The sequence below is a fragment of the Sciurus carolinensis genome, chromosome 3 (assembly GCF_902686445.1).
Source record: "Sciurus carolinensis chromosome 3, mSciCar1.2, whole genome shotgun sequence".
Taxonomy (NCBI): Eukaryota; Metazoa; Chordata; class Mammalia; order Rodentia; family Sciuridae; genus Sciurus; species Sciurus carolinensis.
The window spans coordinates 169,666,033-169,682,339 of NC_062215.1; the positions used below are offsets into that span (position 1 = coordinate 169,666,033).

Consider the following 16,307-nt stretch of genomic DNA (forward strand, 5'->3'; position numbering starts at 1 on the left):
TAACATGAATTGTTGCCTGCCTGGGGTCCACCTGGACCCTCAGCAGAAGTGTAAGGGTGGCCATGGTGTAGATGGTTAGAACCTGGGACAAAGATAACCATACCAGGGGAAGGGATCAGTCAGGTCCACTAACTGGCTTGCAAAGCTTCCTCCTTAGAGTTGCATGTGGCCCATGGCTCACATTTCACTGGCTAAAGCAGGGTCCATGCTTATGCTGACTTCAAAAGAGGCAAGAAAGTGAATCCTACCACAAATTTGTAGGGTGTATAAAAGGAGTGTTTGTGAGTAGCTTGGAAAGCTACCCCAACCTCACGTCTACCTCAAGATTCTGATTCGTTATGTTTTCTTCAAATCATTCCAGTACTTTCCTAGGTTTGGAAGCCCTTAACTTACTTAGTTCATCTCTGGAGGAAGTCCCCATTGGGTTTAGGACCTTTTCTGACTTCTGGCAAGGTATCATAAGTATTGTGTATGGAATTCCATTCATCAGACATCTATTAACTACTTTAGCAGTGACTCACCCAACCCATCAAGAGGAAACTGAATGCAAAGTAACTGTATTTTTTATTTCTATTAACAACAAAATACTTCTATAATTTCACATCCCATTGTTTTTAAGAGCACATATATTACAAATAAAGGAACTCCACAAACTTTAAAGATTAGTATTTATCAACACTTTTTTACACATACACAAATATTTTAATATAATGGTATCTGAAATGGTAATCATATAATTTTAGTACTGTCATAAGTAATAACTAAAAACGTTCTTTTAAATTTGGTAAAAACCATATATTTTACAATCTTCTATTTACATCTGAAATATGCTTAAATGTTACAAAAACATTCACTTTGACCTTTAAAATATGTGTACTAGGACCACGTATTAAACATGTTGTAACCGACAGCAAAAAAAACTAACCGACAGCAAACTCGGAGTTTGCTTTTTAGCTACACATTCATTGGAATCATGGCAAATATTCAGCTTGGCTTGATCAACACCACTCAATGGGAAAAAAAAATCATAGGAAATGTGCAAATTCAGAGGCTGGCAAAATTCTCAAGCTAGCGAGGTAAACAAAAATATTAACACTGTAAAAACTTCAAATAAATTAAATCTATCCTTCTCTTCCCCGAGATGAGCTGCGGATTCTGAAAGTCCTCCGGGAGGCCGTCGGACCTCCTCTTAGCCTTCAGCACCCGGAGAGATGGAGACCAGCGGCGGAGCCAAAGGCGCCTTGCTAGTTACACGCGTGCAAGCTCGTTCCACTCCGCGCTTTGCCGGGTCGTCCCTGCCCGTAATCTTCAGACCGCAGCGACATAACACGGCACAAGGATAACAGAGAGGTTAGCATGTGTGTCCCCAAATACAAAATTAAAACTCAGAACGGTGATTTTTATTCCTCATGGGTATACCTCTCAATTTTGAAAAAAAAAAAAAAAAAAAAAAAAAACACATTTGTTGAAGGAGATCTGAAGGATTTGTTCCCTCCCAGCTACTCAGTGAGTTGATATTTAAAGTAGAATCACATTAATAAATGTTTGAACGAAACTTACAAATGCATCTGAGTAACTCCAGAATTTCATTCTAATCTAAGAGTTTATATTGTCAAAAGGGGCTGGGGTAGATCAGAAATCACATTTAAATATTTGCATTAGTGGAAATATAAAAAAAAATTAAACTTGCCCTGATTTTGCTTGAAAATAATGTTAATATGTCTCCGTGATACTTTCTTAGAATCTGACCTATTCAAATAATGACATGTAAACACAACAATAACAGCATCCGCAAAAACCCCAGGCACCTCTAAAAGGTATCGTTGAACACAACAGACTTAAGGAATATTTTGAATTCCTAGGTATGAAGATTTTCCCATGACTCTACACATGACCACCCTTGACAGGATCTGCAGCTTTACCCCTCTTCCAGGAGAGAATTGCTACTTCGGTCCCCCAGGGAGCACTTGGCATCTGAGTTTCCCATACTACCAATGAATTCTCAGGATCAGTGACACAAGGCTCTGCATGAATAATTTGGTTGATAATGTGTTCAAAGAGCATCCGGGGCTCTCTCAGCAATACACTTTCATCTCCTGCACGCATGGCACTGTAACAGAATGGGTCTGTTCCCTTCTCTGTGCTTTATATTTGATGCTCATTACTGCAGTTAACTTCACTCTGCTGTCATTCTCACTGAATGTTGAAACACACTCCAAATGAGCATCTTATATTTATATTTCATCTCTGTACTTACATGCGTTGTTTTGGCCCCAGCCAAAAGAATTACTTTTTTTTTTTTTTGGCTGTTTATAAAACACTGTGAAATTCTGGCTGCCTATAAAAGTAATTATTGCCTGTCACTATCGATTTAAATGCCTCCATCTCAGCATCTCCATTTTACACACCAGCATCCTCTTTATCCTACTCCATCTCTTCCCTTATATGGAAGGTTCTTTAATTAACTAGATGATTTCAGAACATTCTTCTTACTTAGGCTTTTCTGGACACTCTTGGAATGAACTGCATAAATAATTCTATTTTTCTATTTCCATTTGTGGAAATAGAAAATATTCCATGTTTCCAGAATATGTGCCCAAGCATATAGGTATATGAAGTCACTCCCATATATAACCACTTATGTGACAAAGACCCATCAAAGCTCAGGACCAGGAGAAAGTCTGTCTTTCCTGCTGACAGATCTATTTCTTTTACTGAACAGCAAGACCTGTGCAATCCCTAAGGTTCTTTGTGTCAGTTTCTAGGAAGCCCAGAGGCAAATTTTCCTTCTTTTAGCAAAGATTTCCTATAAAAGAAATTATCTTCCTCTCCCCTTAATCACCTGGTCACCTGGTCTTTGATTTTGGTTTTGGCATCTGGGGTGTAGTGCATCTTTGTTTTGGAGACAAATGGGCTGAAACACATTCTAGAATCTGGTGGAATATGAAGTTTCTTTTTAAAAACTAAATGGTTAACTTCAGTTTTTATCACCAGAATCCCTCCCCACCCCCACAGTGACTGATCTTGAAATGGAAATGAAGTTGTTTTAATTAAATAAAAACCTTGGAGAACACTAGCCACTTGGAAGGGGGTTTGAAATGCACAGCTAGGATAGGAGATAGGTACATCAGCAGGTCACAAAGGACAGGGGAGACATAAGGAAAGAGAAACATACCAATTTTGCTCACAGTACTGAGGGAAATACTAGACACAGAGGAACAGAAGCTGTATAAACACGGACCTCGACAGAGCTGCCAGGAGAAAAGAGAAAAGCATTTTTGCCAGTTTTAAAGTCAGACGTGATCTAGAATCAGAGACAAGCATTCCTTCATCTTTTCCAGCTTTTCCAGCCTTTGTTTGTTCTTTTTGTTTCTCTCCCAGATTTATAATTTCCCCCATGCTTTCAAGGCCTCACCCAAGAATTTAATTCCCATCACCCCTCCAAAAGCCCACACCAATACTACTTCCGTTAGGGATCCTGTCCAGGGAGATTCATTTTTCTTTACATAAGTCAATCAAACATTTCTTTCTTTAGCTATTGTACAGAGTTAAAGATATGGTTATGAGAAGATAGAAAGAAGGAAAAATAGTATATAAGGCACATGATAGACTGAATCCTTTTCATGTTTTGCAAGTAGCGTTAATAATGCTAGGTCATTTATGGAAAGGAAGGATCACTAATGTTAATTGAGGGACTACTATGTGTGAGGTATCATCATCGGGTGACTAGTTCAAGTTCTGTGCTGCACATTCTCTGTAAAGAACACAGGTAATGCCACGTCCAGGTAGAGTGTGAGGGTTGCTGGATGCTGGAAGCAGGCTAAGGAATTAGTGCTTGGTTTTGAACGACTTGGTTTTTAGCACCCCACATTATGGAATAGCCACACTTTGTGCAGTCTTGCAGAACATGCTGCATGAATGTCTGAAATCATGGACGACTTACTTGTGGGTAAGGGTTGTGGGGTGAGGGTTGAGTTTTATCCAATTGTGCACATCTGCGGGAGGCCCAGTCTCTCGCAAAGGAGTCTTGTAAGTAAAAGGTCATGGCTAGTCCTGAGGTTCTTTTTGGGCATGGTGCAGAGACCTCTAGTGGTGAAGTGTGGAACTCCAGACCACATGCTGGCAGTTGTGAGGTCCCCAAGCAGGGGTGACAGAGAGTGGCACCAAGTTCTAATGGGAATTGCCCACAATGCTCCTCTATATCACATCAGACCCCTTTATTATAGAAAACCAACAGTTCACATGGATTGGATAAACATCTTTAAAAACTGCAAAGCGTCTGGGTTCTCATATTCTTTCCCTATAGATCTTTCTCTAATCTCTGCTTTGAGCTGCTGTGCATGTGGAGAGAACACAATGCTGATGGAAATAACAGTGATTTCAGAAAAAGAAAAGAGAACCTCTCCAGCCCGGTGGGGACACTTTCTATCCGCTTACAGTGCCCATTCATCGGGGAGCACTCACCTGCTCATTCATGATCGTGGAGAGTTCTCTCAGCATGTCCTTATAATGGGACCGCAGCTCTTCCTGGTACTCCAGCTGGTCCTCCTTGATGAGGCGCTCATTCACATCGAGGGCCTGCCCACAGGCATCTGCGAATTGCCTTTAGCGATAGCATGAAACCGATTAAAAACCATCCATACGAAACGACCCTGAGTCCAGGGACTTTGGGTTCAGAGTTGGGCTGCTGATGGACTCTGCCACCTTGAATGGGTATGGATGGGCGAATTCATGCCTCTCTGTCAGAAGGAGTTCAAGGGAGACGATTCCAACAAAGAGAATCTTACCTGAATATTTCCTTCAAAAGTTTGACTTGGTTGTCAGGGTATTTCTTTGCATTAGTTTCTTCAAGAAAAGCTCGTGCATAGGCCATTGGCCCAGCATTGACCTAGGAAAAGAGCATTGGCTGAGGCTGACCCCGCCTCCTCCATGGACCCTTCTCCACAGATGGAAGGAGTGGCCACTGTTTGTGCCCCTCAGGTGGCACCCTGATCCTCTCTCCCTGCCTTGTGATCCACTAATTTGAATTCCTGTTCTATCTGACCACTCAGGAAGTCACTAAGGGGTGTGTCTGAGCTCTGTCCTTCCCACCACTCTTCTCAGACTCCCTCACTTGCCAGCTCTTTCACATTTTGCCATGTCCTCACTGTCCGATCGGTGTTCTAATAGCTTTGAGAACCAATCGCTTCTATTAACTGAAATACATTCACTGTATTTCAATGTAGTATTTTTGAAATCAAATGCTTGATGAGCTAGTTGAATTTTTTTTTCTACCAGGCACGTAGCTGTTCCAAAAAGCCATTGCACAGTGATTGTGGTGGTGCCCCGCCACAAAAAGCCCTCTTTCCCTGTGTCCGCTTGACAGTCTCTTAGATCACGGGTCCAAGGAAGCATCTGTCAGAGTCGCCGGATGAATACACAGTGCCAGGTTCTGTCGGCACAGCCCGGGGCAGCAAGGCCACACTAGTGGAGGGCTTCATTCCTCAGTGCATACTATATGCATGGGGCTCCAGAAGGATCAGGTACCCCAAGCACACTACTGCTGAACTTGAGAGGACCTCAGACGTCAGGAGCCTGGGTGTTGCCACTAGAGAGATGCAGAAGTCAGCAAGGCATGTTCTCCTTTTCCTCTCCAGGTCCATCCTCTCTTCCTCTACTCAGCTATGTGCCTAGGGAAGCCACCTCATCTGCAGCAGGACAATGGATATCCCTTGCCTTCTGGGTATTTTTCTTGTTGAGCTAGCAGGTGGGGACCAGACAAGTGGGGGTGGGGAGGAGAGTGTGCTTAGGGTGAGGATCAGCATCGTCTTGTTTTTTTTCCTTTGCCTCAGGCTCCAGGACAGCTCAGCAGGGCTCTGTTACCTGCCCGCCTTCATTTGAACAATTAGTACTTTGTTCATTATGGATTTTGGCATTTTGATTTTTTAAAATTATTTTTTTTTATTCTTACAGACTGCATTTTGATTAATTGTGCACAAATGGGGTACAGCTTTCGTTTCTATGGTTGGCATTTTGATCTTTAAAGACACAGTGTGAAGGGATTCTCTTCCCTTGATTGCCGATTACACTCTGGGCTCACTCTCCTCACCCCGGTCTGAGCCGAGTTGGGATGGAGCGTCAGGTGTTCTCGCAATCCTCTAGCAGAGGCCGCACCTGTCCACCCTCAAGAGCTTGCCATTTCCACCACTGCTCTGGGTTTGGGGTGGTAACACCCCGAGTATCGCTAGCCCCTGCACAGCCCTTGCTGGTTTCTTGGAAGCTGCCCACATTTTGCAGATAGTTTGCTTATTCTTTTTCCCTCAATCGACCACGGTGAGCTTTCTGTCTGCCTCCTGTCACAACCCTGACAGCCAGAGAAGCACTGATGCACATTTTATGAACGAGTAAGCATTCTATTTCCGGATTTGTTTGGGAACAATTTTATAAGGCTCTTAATAACAGATATGTAAAAGAGGTTCATGTTTATTCATTAGTTGATTCATTCATTAGGATGCAGATACAGAAAAAAGTTTATCCAGAGAAGGCAGGATGGGAGGGTTGAAGAAGAAATCTGATCTCAGTTCCACTTGTAGGTGTATCTATAGGTGTTTGGCACAATTGATGTGCATTTACTACTAGACATAATTCTAACGACTCAGATAAAGATATTGGATTGTATCACAAATAGCAAAAATGTCTCTTATGTCTTTTGTAAAAGCAATTTTCAGGGTGTTTTATACCAAGTTTCACTGGCTGCGTTCATCTCCGCTCTGGGCAATGCTACTCACCTTCACGCTCACACTGCCTTGGAGTTTGAGCTGCAGTCTGATCATGTCCACCTCATCCATCGTGCAAAGCTGGTTAAGCTCGGAGACCTTCCTGGACATTTCATCAATTGCCACTTCAATAGGATTCAATTCTGTGCTCGACTGGCTGACGACCTGGATCCTCTTCTTCACATAGGGGAACAAATGACTTGCTGCACAAAAGCCACACCAAGGGATTTAAGGGTTAGTGGGAGTCCAGGGTTTCCTGGAGATCTAGAGGATCTTGTCGTTTCATAGCTCATTCCATCTGCTTGTCTGTGGGTGTTTATGTTCTTCTTCTAGATGCCTTTCGCCCCAGGTGCCCCACCAGGCATACTCTTCTGCCCTTTACCAACTAATGTGAATGCATGCTTGGGGACAGGTAAGATCTTTAGGGTATTAAACACTGAAAAGATTATAGCTTTCACTGCAACTTCAAATAAGATCTACACTAGCCCACAACAAAGAATGTTCAAATAAATACTGCATAGTATATACCAACTTTCTTCTAGTTTTTTTTTTTTTTTTTTTTTTAAATTACAGAAGTCCTGGACAAGTTTCCTAATGTGAATGCACCTGGTAGTTTGGACACTGGTGCTAGTAACATGTCTACTGTACAGCCCAGGACCACACCCCTGCCAAGGCAGCTGGGAAAGCCTGTCCAATCTGCTTGCTCACCTTCTCCCTCAGTTGCCTTCAGGAGCTCCTAGGGCTGTTTCCATCCCTATTTCATGCCGTGCGGACCTGAAATTCTTGCTTTACTTGGTTCTTTCTCCTACCTGACTGTGAGCACCTTTAGGGCAAGATTCATGTTGATAGCAATTGCCAGGAAACAGTACCCAACACCTAGCAGGCACTCATTAAGTGTCTGCTGAATACATGAAAGAATGAGGGGATCACAGAATAGATCTAGATAGTGCTGGGAGGGGACTGGCGATCAAGCCCTGCGACGTTTTAGAGGAAGACTCTGATTCCCACAGTGATTTGAAACCACACAAGGATGAGAGTCCTTAACCCTGAAGCAACTGAGTGTAGACGCAGGGAGCTGGGCAGTGGAAAGTCCAGTGCCTTGGGCTTTCCCATGGACGCTGACACCATGACCCTCAAGACTGTAAGGTCTGAGGGAAGAATGATCAGCGCAAAGTAACTCCAGTGACAATTCTCAGGTTGCCTCTCAAGCCTCTTCCTTCTAACAAAGTTAAGGGGGGAATCTGGTCTTCCTGGTAAGTATTCCCAAGTCAGAACACTTTGGGTGATTATCTGCAGGACCAAAATAGCTCTTATGTTCGAGGATGGAGCCTAAGGAAGGGATTGCAGCGTCTGGCGCTCTGCGCATGCGCATGGCGGTGGCTCGGGCTGCTGCACTTGTCAGCTGCACTTACTTGTCAGCACCGTCCTCCGCTTGCACTGCTCGGCCACTCCACCATGCTTCTTGCCCGACAGCGTAAAGGGCGTCTCGAAGACGAAGCGGTTGATGTTGTGGTGCATTTCAAAGTCTGTCTTCCGGTCCTCTATTTCCTTTTCTTCAAAGAACGGAGTGACATAAGTCACCTGGATGTAGGCGTATTTGGGGTCCAAATCCTTGGGGTTTACCTGGGTTAACGCATGAGGGGCAAATAAAGAGTGGTGAGCCCCAAGGTGCGTTTGAAAGCAAGCCCGGAGGCTCTTTCCCTGAGCTGGCGTCGTGAGAAGGCTGTCCCTCTTCCCTTGGAGGAGAATGGTCAATTATCACTTCAGACCTGGTGAGACCAAAAGGACCTGGGCTGGCCGTGGTCCAGCAACCCTGCCGTGGAAGCAGCAGACTGGAGCCAGTTTAAGAACCAAGGCTCTTCACCTGCCTGCCGGGGCGTGTTATTTAATCCTCTATTTCTCTTCTTGATAAACCTTCAGGCACCTGTGAGTGCAGTGCAAGTCTCCTGGAGGTGGAGATGCATCTCTTTGTTTCTCTGTGACTTAGCCAGGCACCTAGGCGGGACCATTGGTTTTGGACTTGTAATGTGGGGGGAGGTTCCTTGTCTGGTTAGCGGATCAGCTGATTAACCTGTGACATGACTGCAAGTTCTTACATTTTTCATGTCTCTTACCTGCAAGAGGACATTTTATTCCATTTCCTTACTAACGTTGCTTTGGTGAATGGGCTTGACAAATAGCAAGGAGAATAGTTTAGAGGTCCCAAGAATTGCTTTAGCTCTCTTTTGAGGCTGGAAGGGATGATTCTCAGCCTCTTTTTTAATGACTTCTTGAAGGATTTAAAATCTACCATTTTTCTCCACGGGTCTACCCATCCACTCCGTATCCAATTTCAGAGATTCGAGGAACCTCGTGAACTTTTTTTGTAATGCTACTCATAATTACACTCTAAGGGGGAAGAATTGTGACCATTTTACAGTTTAAAAGTGGAGGTGCAGACTGGGCAGTTTCTTGGTCTCCGATCACCAGTGGATGAGTATGGTTGGGTGGAATGAAGACCCAAGTCACTTTGACACCACAGCGGGCATTTTTCTCCATCCTACTAGAGCTCTATGCTTCCACTCAAAAGTGTCACTACTGCAATCCTCTGTTAGCCTTAAAAGGGAAGAACACTGTACTGTTCAAGCTAAGAATAATAATGAGCACATTTGGAACAATTTCTACCCAGACGCAGTGATCTTGTGCCTAAACCCCTCCAACGGCCAGCAGAGGCAGAATAATGATAATAATAATAATAATAATAATAATAATAATAATAAAAAATAATAAAAACTCTTCCATGTCCCAACAGAACCCTACACCATTGCAATCATGTAGTAGGTCAATCAGCGAATCTGCTGACTAGACCAGGAACCTCCCTGCCGCTTTCCTTTACCCAGTTTGATTTTCAGAGCTTTGCCATTCTCTAAACACATATTCTCTTTTCCTTCCTTTATTTCATTGCATGTGCTGAGCTTCCTAAATTTTCACTGCTTCTAGGAAACACTGCTCACCCTGCAATTCAAAGGTTACCTCTGGGAAGCAATGTCCAGGCAAAAGTTCAGAGTCCTCTGCCCTGGGTTCTCCCTGTGGCTACTGGACCATGTCTCCCTGGGGGCACCTCACTGCATTCTAGTGACTGTTTACATGAGTCCTTTTCCTCTTGGCCCCATGGGAACTGGGAGGTCTGGGAGGAAGAGGCTCTGCACACCCCAGCTCCTAGTTTGGCCCTGGAACATAGTAGATGATTACTAGAGGATGGCTAGATGAATGAGAATATAGAAGAAGATTCTGATAATCTAATGAGAGGATATAGGCATTTTTTTTTTTTTTTTGAAGCAAGAGGTTAAGTAGATTTTCACAGGCAAATACAATGGTAATTGTAGTCTAGTCCTGTCACAGCTTTCAAAATCGGAATGGCCCAGGAAGGTCTCTTTGATGGAATCAATATTTTCAACCTGTTGTTTCCTCCAGTCCCTCCTTCAGGTGCAATCACTTTAACATTGAATTTGCTATTTGAACAAATAACCTATGTGAGAAGTAGAGGATTTAGTAGGCTACCTGGAAGATGACCAGAAGTTACTCAGACAAAACTTTATGGTGCTTTTGACCAAGAGATAGAGAGATAGAGATAGAGAGAAATAGATAGATAGATAGATAGATAGAATGAGAATATGAATATGAATCATGGGCCAATCACTAGCAAAACACCCCAAATAATTTTGATACTTCACTTTGCAGAGTCAGATAGAAAATTAAAACAATATAGTTAAAAAACAAATTACAATAAAAAACTAAGTTGAGTCTTAGAACTTGCATAAATATTTATTTTCCCTACCTTGTTGGAATCCTGGATTATCTTCACATTGTCTGCTCCAAATTTGTCTGCATAGAGTTTGAGTAGTCTTTGGGAAATCTCAGAGAGACCTGTCAGCTTAGGCTCTTTATAAATATACTCTTTACCCTCTTCTTCTTCAAAAAAACCCTATGGAAGAATGAACCAATGATTTTATCAGGCAATTCCAGTTGCAAATTACAAGCAAAACAAACAGTCATTTACTTAAAAAAATATATCCAGTCTTTTGGCTACCATCCAAGCCATTGATTAACACCCTACAAATTCAAAATTAGAAAAAAACCAAATGAAGACAAAAATCACGTTATAAACTGACATGAATGTAAATATTCCCTAGCCAGGTCAAAGAACCTCATTAAATATATTTTTTCTATTTGTAGAAATTAATGTTAATACCTGCTTGCACATATTTTGGGGGAAGAATGCCCTCTTGTGGCAGCCTGGGGTAGAAACCAAAAATTTGGGGCATTATTTTAAGAGTACTGGGTATGGTTTTTAATAAGGTCTTCTCCAAGTCTTTGAAACTAGCACAGTAACACTGTGTGGCATGAAGAACATCTAGATTGGTTGAAATACATCCACATTGTTTTAGTTGAAGAATCATGACACTCTGAACTGTTGGGACAGAAACATGTGGTATGCTCCCAATTACTGCTATCTAAAAAGTAACTTTATGTCTATCTATATGACGGGACCTGATGCAACCTAGCTATATGTAACGCAACTACTCGATTTACTTTACTAATATAACTTTTCCACTCTTAAAAGTTGTGACCTTATAGGATTAAGAATAGCAACCAGGCCATCACTTTTATTCCATAGGAGCAAGCAGGGTTTAGCCTCTACTATTTGGTTTGGTTTGAAGCAGGGGGAAGGAAATATTCCATTATCTGCAGATAACTGAGTGAGGAAATATTTATGATTCCTCTTCTTTGAAGAGATAGAAACATTTTTTTATGTGGAATACATGTGGCCTCAGAATATCTGAAGAAACTCACAGCAAAGAGCCCACATTATGTGGTTTCTTCTGACTGCAGAATTTCCCTGCAAAGAAACTGCTTTTGAGGTTGGGTGTAGATACTGGAGCTCAAAAAGAAAAGTAGTTATGTTTAAAAAATCATTTCTGACTAAAAGTATTCATTTTATGTAAAATAAACATGAACAACACCTCCCCATGCTGTATTTTTTCATGGCTGATGTGAGGCAATCTGAGAGTAATTACTGGATTTGCATTATTAAATTCGTATGGTGCTGTATACTTGTATTCTCACATATATAAATGAGATAGACACTAAAAGGACACTTTGTATCACAAGAGGCTGGGCTGCAGCTGTCATTTGCAGAAGTCAAGACACAGGGTCCCTCCTCGGCACTGTCCTTGACAAGCAGGTAATTGCTTGTATCCTTGTCCATCTTCCTAATTGATTTTGGGCTTTCAGCAAATGTGTCTTGTTCAACAAACGCATGCCCAGAGTTTAGGGTACTTCCTGGCTTTTAAAAATGGAGGGGGGTCACTCTGTGTTTGTTGAAGAGATGAATGAAATCATTCTTAGGACATTCATCCCCCAAAGGTATATTTGCTCCAGAGGTAACTAGAAAAGATCTCACTGTTTTTAGTAAAGAGGTCTTTACTGAATAAACATCAGATTATGAGTATCCAATCCTCATGTGCTACAAGGTCACTGATGCTTCTGAAATCATGGAAAGCAGCTCCCTACCATTCATCTGGGCTTTGCAGGGTGATGAGGACCTGCCCCCATCTGACTTCCCGCCTGCTATGTTTTTCCACTGCTGTCTTTGTGGACTTCTGTCTGATTCCGGGTCAAAGGTTAGTGGCTAAAATTGACAGACTGACACATCAGAGAAATAAGACTTCTGAGGCCATCAACCAGAATCCCTGCAGGGCCACAGCGAAAGCAGCATTTACAATTTCAATTTCAAAGACGAAAATGCTTCCAAGTTTTAGAAAAAGATTTTTTTTTTTCACCACAGCATGAAACTAGTACACAGAGACATTTTCACTGTGAATTTTTCCTTTGACAAATTTCTGAATCTGGAGTTAGCAGAAAATGAGTGGTAGGAAGTAGGTATTTATGGCCGTTATTATGACCTTGGTGACCTGGATCATGACCTGTGACTTTCTTTCAGTACAGATACTTGGTCTATAGGATAGGAAAAGTGCAGACTCAGCATTCTGTTGGGAAGCCCCGAATAAGGTGTCTGGCACAGTCCGTTTTTGGTGAGTGTTGGCTGTGACAAGGACAGGGACAGCAATGAAGAAACAATTCCAGATCCATGAAGCAATCTGTGCTCTGACACAGATGCAGAGAAACAGCTTCACTCAGCATTAAGCGCTTAAAATATGTACCTTTGGCTTTTCTTGCATTGGAACTACAATTTCCCTTATTACAAAAGGTCTATTGATACTCATTTCAATATTTTGGTAAGTGACTATCAGACAGAAGCAGTGATTGGAACTGTCCTGAAGAACACAGGAATGTGAACCTATTAGACTATTTTATAAAATGGTTAAGAAGGAGTGGGGCAGAATAAAGAATTTAACCTGTTGTCTACCAGGGTTTGGGTAAAGAGCTTTTGAAGCCAGACAAATGGCAGCCACGTGATGTTTGGGATGTGTGCTTACCTTTCACCAGGGAAAGTATCAGGGCAGAGCCCAGTGAGCTACAACTTCCGCCCTGTCTATAGAATAAATAATTTCTAAATGGGCAGGTGATGACAGCCCAGGGGAAGATTCCTTTTTGCTTTGGTTCCAAGGTTATGAATTGACTGCCTTACCAAGCACCAGGAAATGTGGTCTCTGCTATTCCATTGCTAGTTCAATTTTTTTAAAAAATATTTTTTAGTTGTAGATGGACAAAATACCTATTTATTTATTTATTTATTTGGTGCTGAGGCTTGAATCCAGTGCCTCACACGTGCCAGGCAAGCACTCTACAACTGACTCACGACTCCAACCCTAGTTTGATTTTTTAAAATGTCATTTTATGTTGCAGTAAGTACCTTAATTTGTTGTGGTTAGCAAAGAGCACGTTTGAGTTAAAGAAGGAGTTTGAGTCAGTAGCATTAGCATGCATGGTAATGAAACTTCAGGGTAATACATCAGGATAAAAATACTGTACTTCAACAAACTGACAAGGAAAATCATTGACTCAGATGTTTTTGAAGGTACTTCAGCATCTTTCAATGACCCCGGATTATCACTGGGATGGCATATGTAAGTACCCCTGCTATTACAATTGACAGATCCAAAATTTACGATCAGAAGAATGCATTCCAAGAGGAACCTAGTGTACAAAAGAAAGGTCAGAAAATGTGAATAACAGGCTAAATGCTTTGAGAAGAGGAGCTATAGGGATGCAGAGAGAGGGTTCCATATACCTATGAACTCAATTATGATGTCTGACTCTATGTGTGTGTATATGTGTGGACTACATATACACGCATGTGTGTCAAGCTCAGTGATCTTCATATAGTCGAGGAGCTGGAAGGGTAGATCACATGCTAAGTGGAGCTGGGGTGTTTCACACTATACATGCTCCTTCCCTAATTTTTTTTTCTATTAAAATTCTGAGATGCATCTACACTCAAGCAGGCATGATTGAGAATCATGAATTTTAATTCTTTGGTGCATAGAATAAAATTCCCCCAGGTCTTCCAGTTCATTAATTCCAGGGCCATCTGATCTTTTAAGTTATGCAATGGGTAGCTACTTGCTTGCTTTTGTGCTAAACACCAGGACCTAAGAAGTTCACTGATTATAGTGGTGTTTGATCGCCACTGCTGTTTTATTATTCTGGAAATGTCTACTTCATGGAACTTGGGGGGACACTTTATGTAGGCTGCTGTGTGTAAAATTTCCATAGCCAATGATGCCAGGTGCTGTGTCAGAAACTTCATGCTATGCAAGACTTGCATTTTTGAAAATCCCTGCTGTGGAAGAACAGTTTTTCAACTTGATTTCTAACACCTGGCTCCTTGCAGATATGATTAATATTAAATACCATAGCCAATATGATAAAAGGAAAGCACCCGTCCAGACGGGACACTAAAATACATACTCAAAGGCCTTTCGGGGGTGAAGAGCCTATTGCATATTATATTCCCATAATCTTTTTAATGTGATTGTAAGACATCCATATGGATGTTAAAAGGTGAGTTTTACAGGAGCATAAAATACTATCGTGGTTAAGAAATTATTTCGGACCACAGCAATTATGCTAATCAAGTAGTCAAGATTTCCTCTCAGACCTTTGGAACCTTTATTCTGCACACATTTCAGAAGATGTTCAAATCTATTTTGTGCCTATTTATCAAGTGTGGAGGACTGTGAGCTTCCTGCTCCTGTTGAATACCGGAGGTCACTCTGATCATTTGGTGTCTTGGGATGAACATTTGAATACGCTCTGCGCAGTGCAGACTGAGGCTCTGAGTTCTGCTTCTCAGGACGGCCACCACTGGGTCTCCTTATTTCGAGGGCTGGGGTTTCAGCTTGGAGAGCCATGCTTAGTTATGTTAGGCATGTACTCACGTCTGTACATTTAACAAAACACTTTGCCTTTTAAGCTTGGAATGAAATTTTTTGTAAAAGACAATTGAGATTACTGGCAGCATTTAGAAAACAAGTCAGGCACACAATCAGCATGCATTACTAAGGAATCTGAAAAAAGAACAAAGTTAGGTCATTTGAAAGTAGCTGTCCCAGTCCTTCCCCATGGCCCACTCTATTTAGTACAGGGAATTTCAAGTATCTTTTAGTAGGTGAGTTAAGGACTCATGGCCCCAAATTTATAAATGAAGGTAGAAAATACCCATATGGCATGGAGGTTGGAAGGAATTTAAAGAATTACAAAAAAGTATGTGCTAGATAAGGGAGCTGTTTGGGGACAATGTGTGGATAGTGAAATAACTTTTTTTTCAGTTTAATGGACAATATATGGCAAATCAGAGAAGCTGTCATTTTTGTAGGTAGAAAAATGACTTCATGGGTGACTTCGTGTGGCACAAAATCATGCAAAGATAATTCTCCTCAAGATCTCTAGGCACTGGAAGGTTATTTCTGCCTTTGCTTGTTTTTCAAGTCTCTTACCTCACTTATCTCTACATCTCTGGAGACTTTACTTATTAGGTAAAGATTTATTTCCCTGTTCAGTTTCTGTGTTGGGAATGATACCACTGACAATGCTCAGATCTTACCACCAAGGAGAGCCCCGTCTGTCCAAGATACTCTTTGGAAAAAGGCAAAGGTCCTTTCAGGACTTTAGGGAAGGTGCCCATCCTTAGCCATCACTCCAGTTTCTGAAATTCTAACCACCTTCATCTTAATTAGTTGCAATTCATGGCCTGAAATAAGCAGGCCACTTCCAATACTAAGTCTCCTCTACATCTGTTTAAAATATGTGGTTCATATTTGTGTGTGTGTGTGTGTGTAATGCTTTTAGAACACAATCTCTATCTTTGTGGAAATAGAGAATATATGGAAAAAGAAAGGATACATTTTTGTAATTCAGATAACCAAAATAAACACAATTTAGTTTAAGAAATTTGGGATGACTCCAAAATGAATGGGAGCAGGGTTATCTTACCCTTTGTGCCAGATATGAATTTGCACAAAAAAGTTAAGTTTCAGTAAAACCAGACAGAGGGAAGTGTGAGGATTATTAGAGCATGCAAATGTGGAGAGAGAGGAGGCGAACTTA

General features: G+C 41.7%; 1 protein-coding gene across 11 annotated transcripts in view; it reads right to left on the minus strand.

The window, feature by feature from the left end:
- Nucleotides 1–927: 927 nt before the first annotated feature.
- Nucleotides 928–16,307, minus strand: part of Dock10 (dedicator of cytokinesis 10) — a 231,562-nt gene continuing 216,182 nt past the window's right edge. For 7 of the 11 annotated variants that reach the window (XM_047543079.1, XM_047543078.1, XM_047543077.1 and 4 more), the window contains 7 exons: nt 10,573–10,719; nt 8,168–8,378; nt 6,768–6,958; nt 4,788–4,888; nt 4,465–4,603; nt 3,176–3,251; nt 928–1,306 (listed from right to left, as the gene is read on the minus strand). In XM_047543079.1, the coding sequence (XP_047399035.1) occupies nt 1,245–1,306; nt 3,176–3,251; nt 4,465–4,603; nt 4,788–4,888; nt 6,768–6,958; nt 8,168–8,378; nt 10,573–10,719 (927 nt within the window). In that variant the 3' untranslated portion in view covers nt 928–1,244. The remainder of the gene's footprint in view (nt 1,307–3,175; nt 3,252–4,464; nt 4,604–4,787; nt 4,889–6,767; nt 6,959–8,167; nt 8,379–10,572; nt 10,720–16,307) is intronic. The other 4 variants (XM_047543080.1, XM_047543075.1, XM_047543076.1 and 1 more) reach the window with 1 other exon arrangement.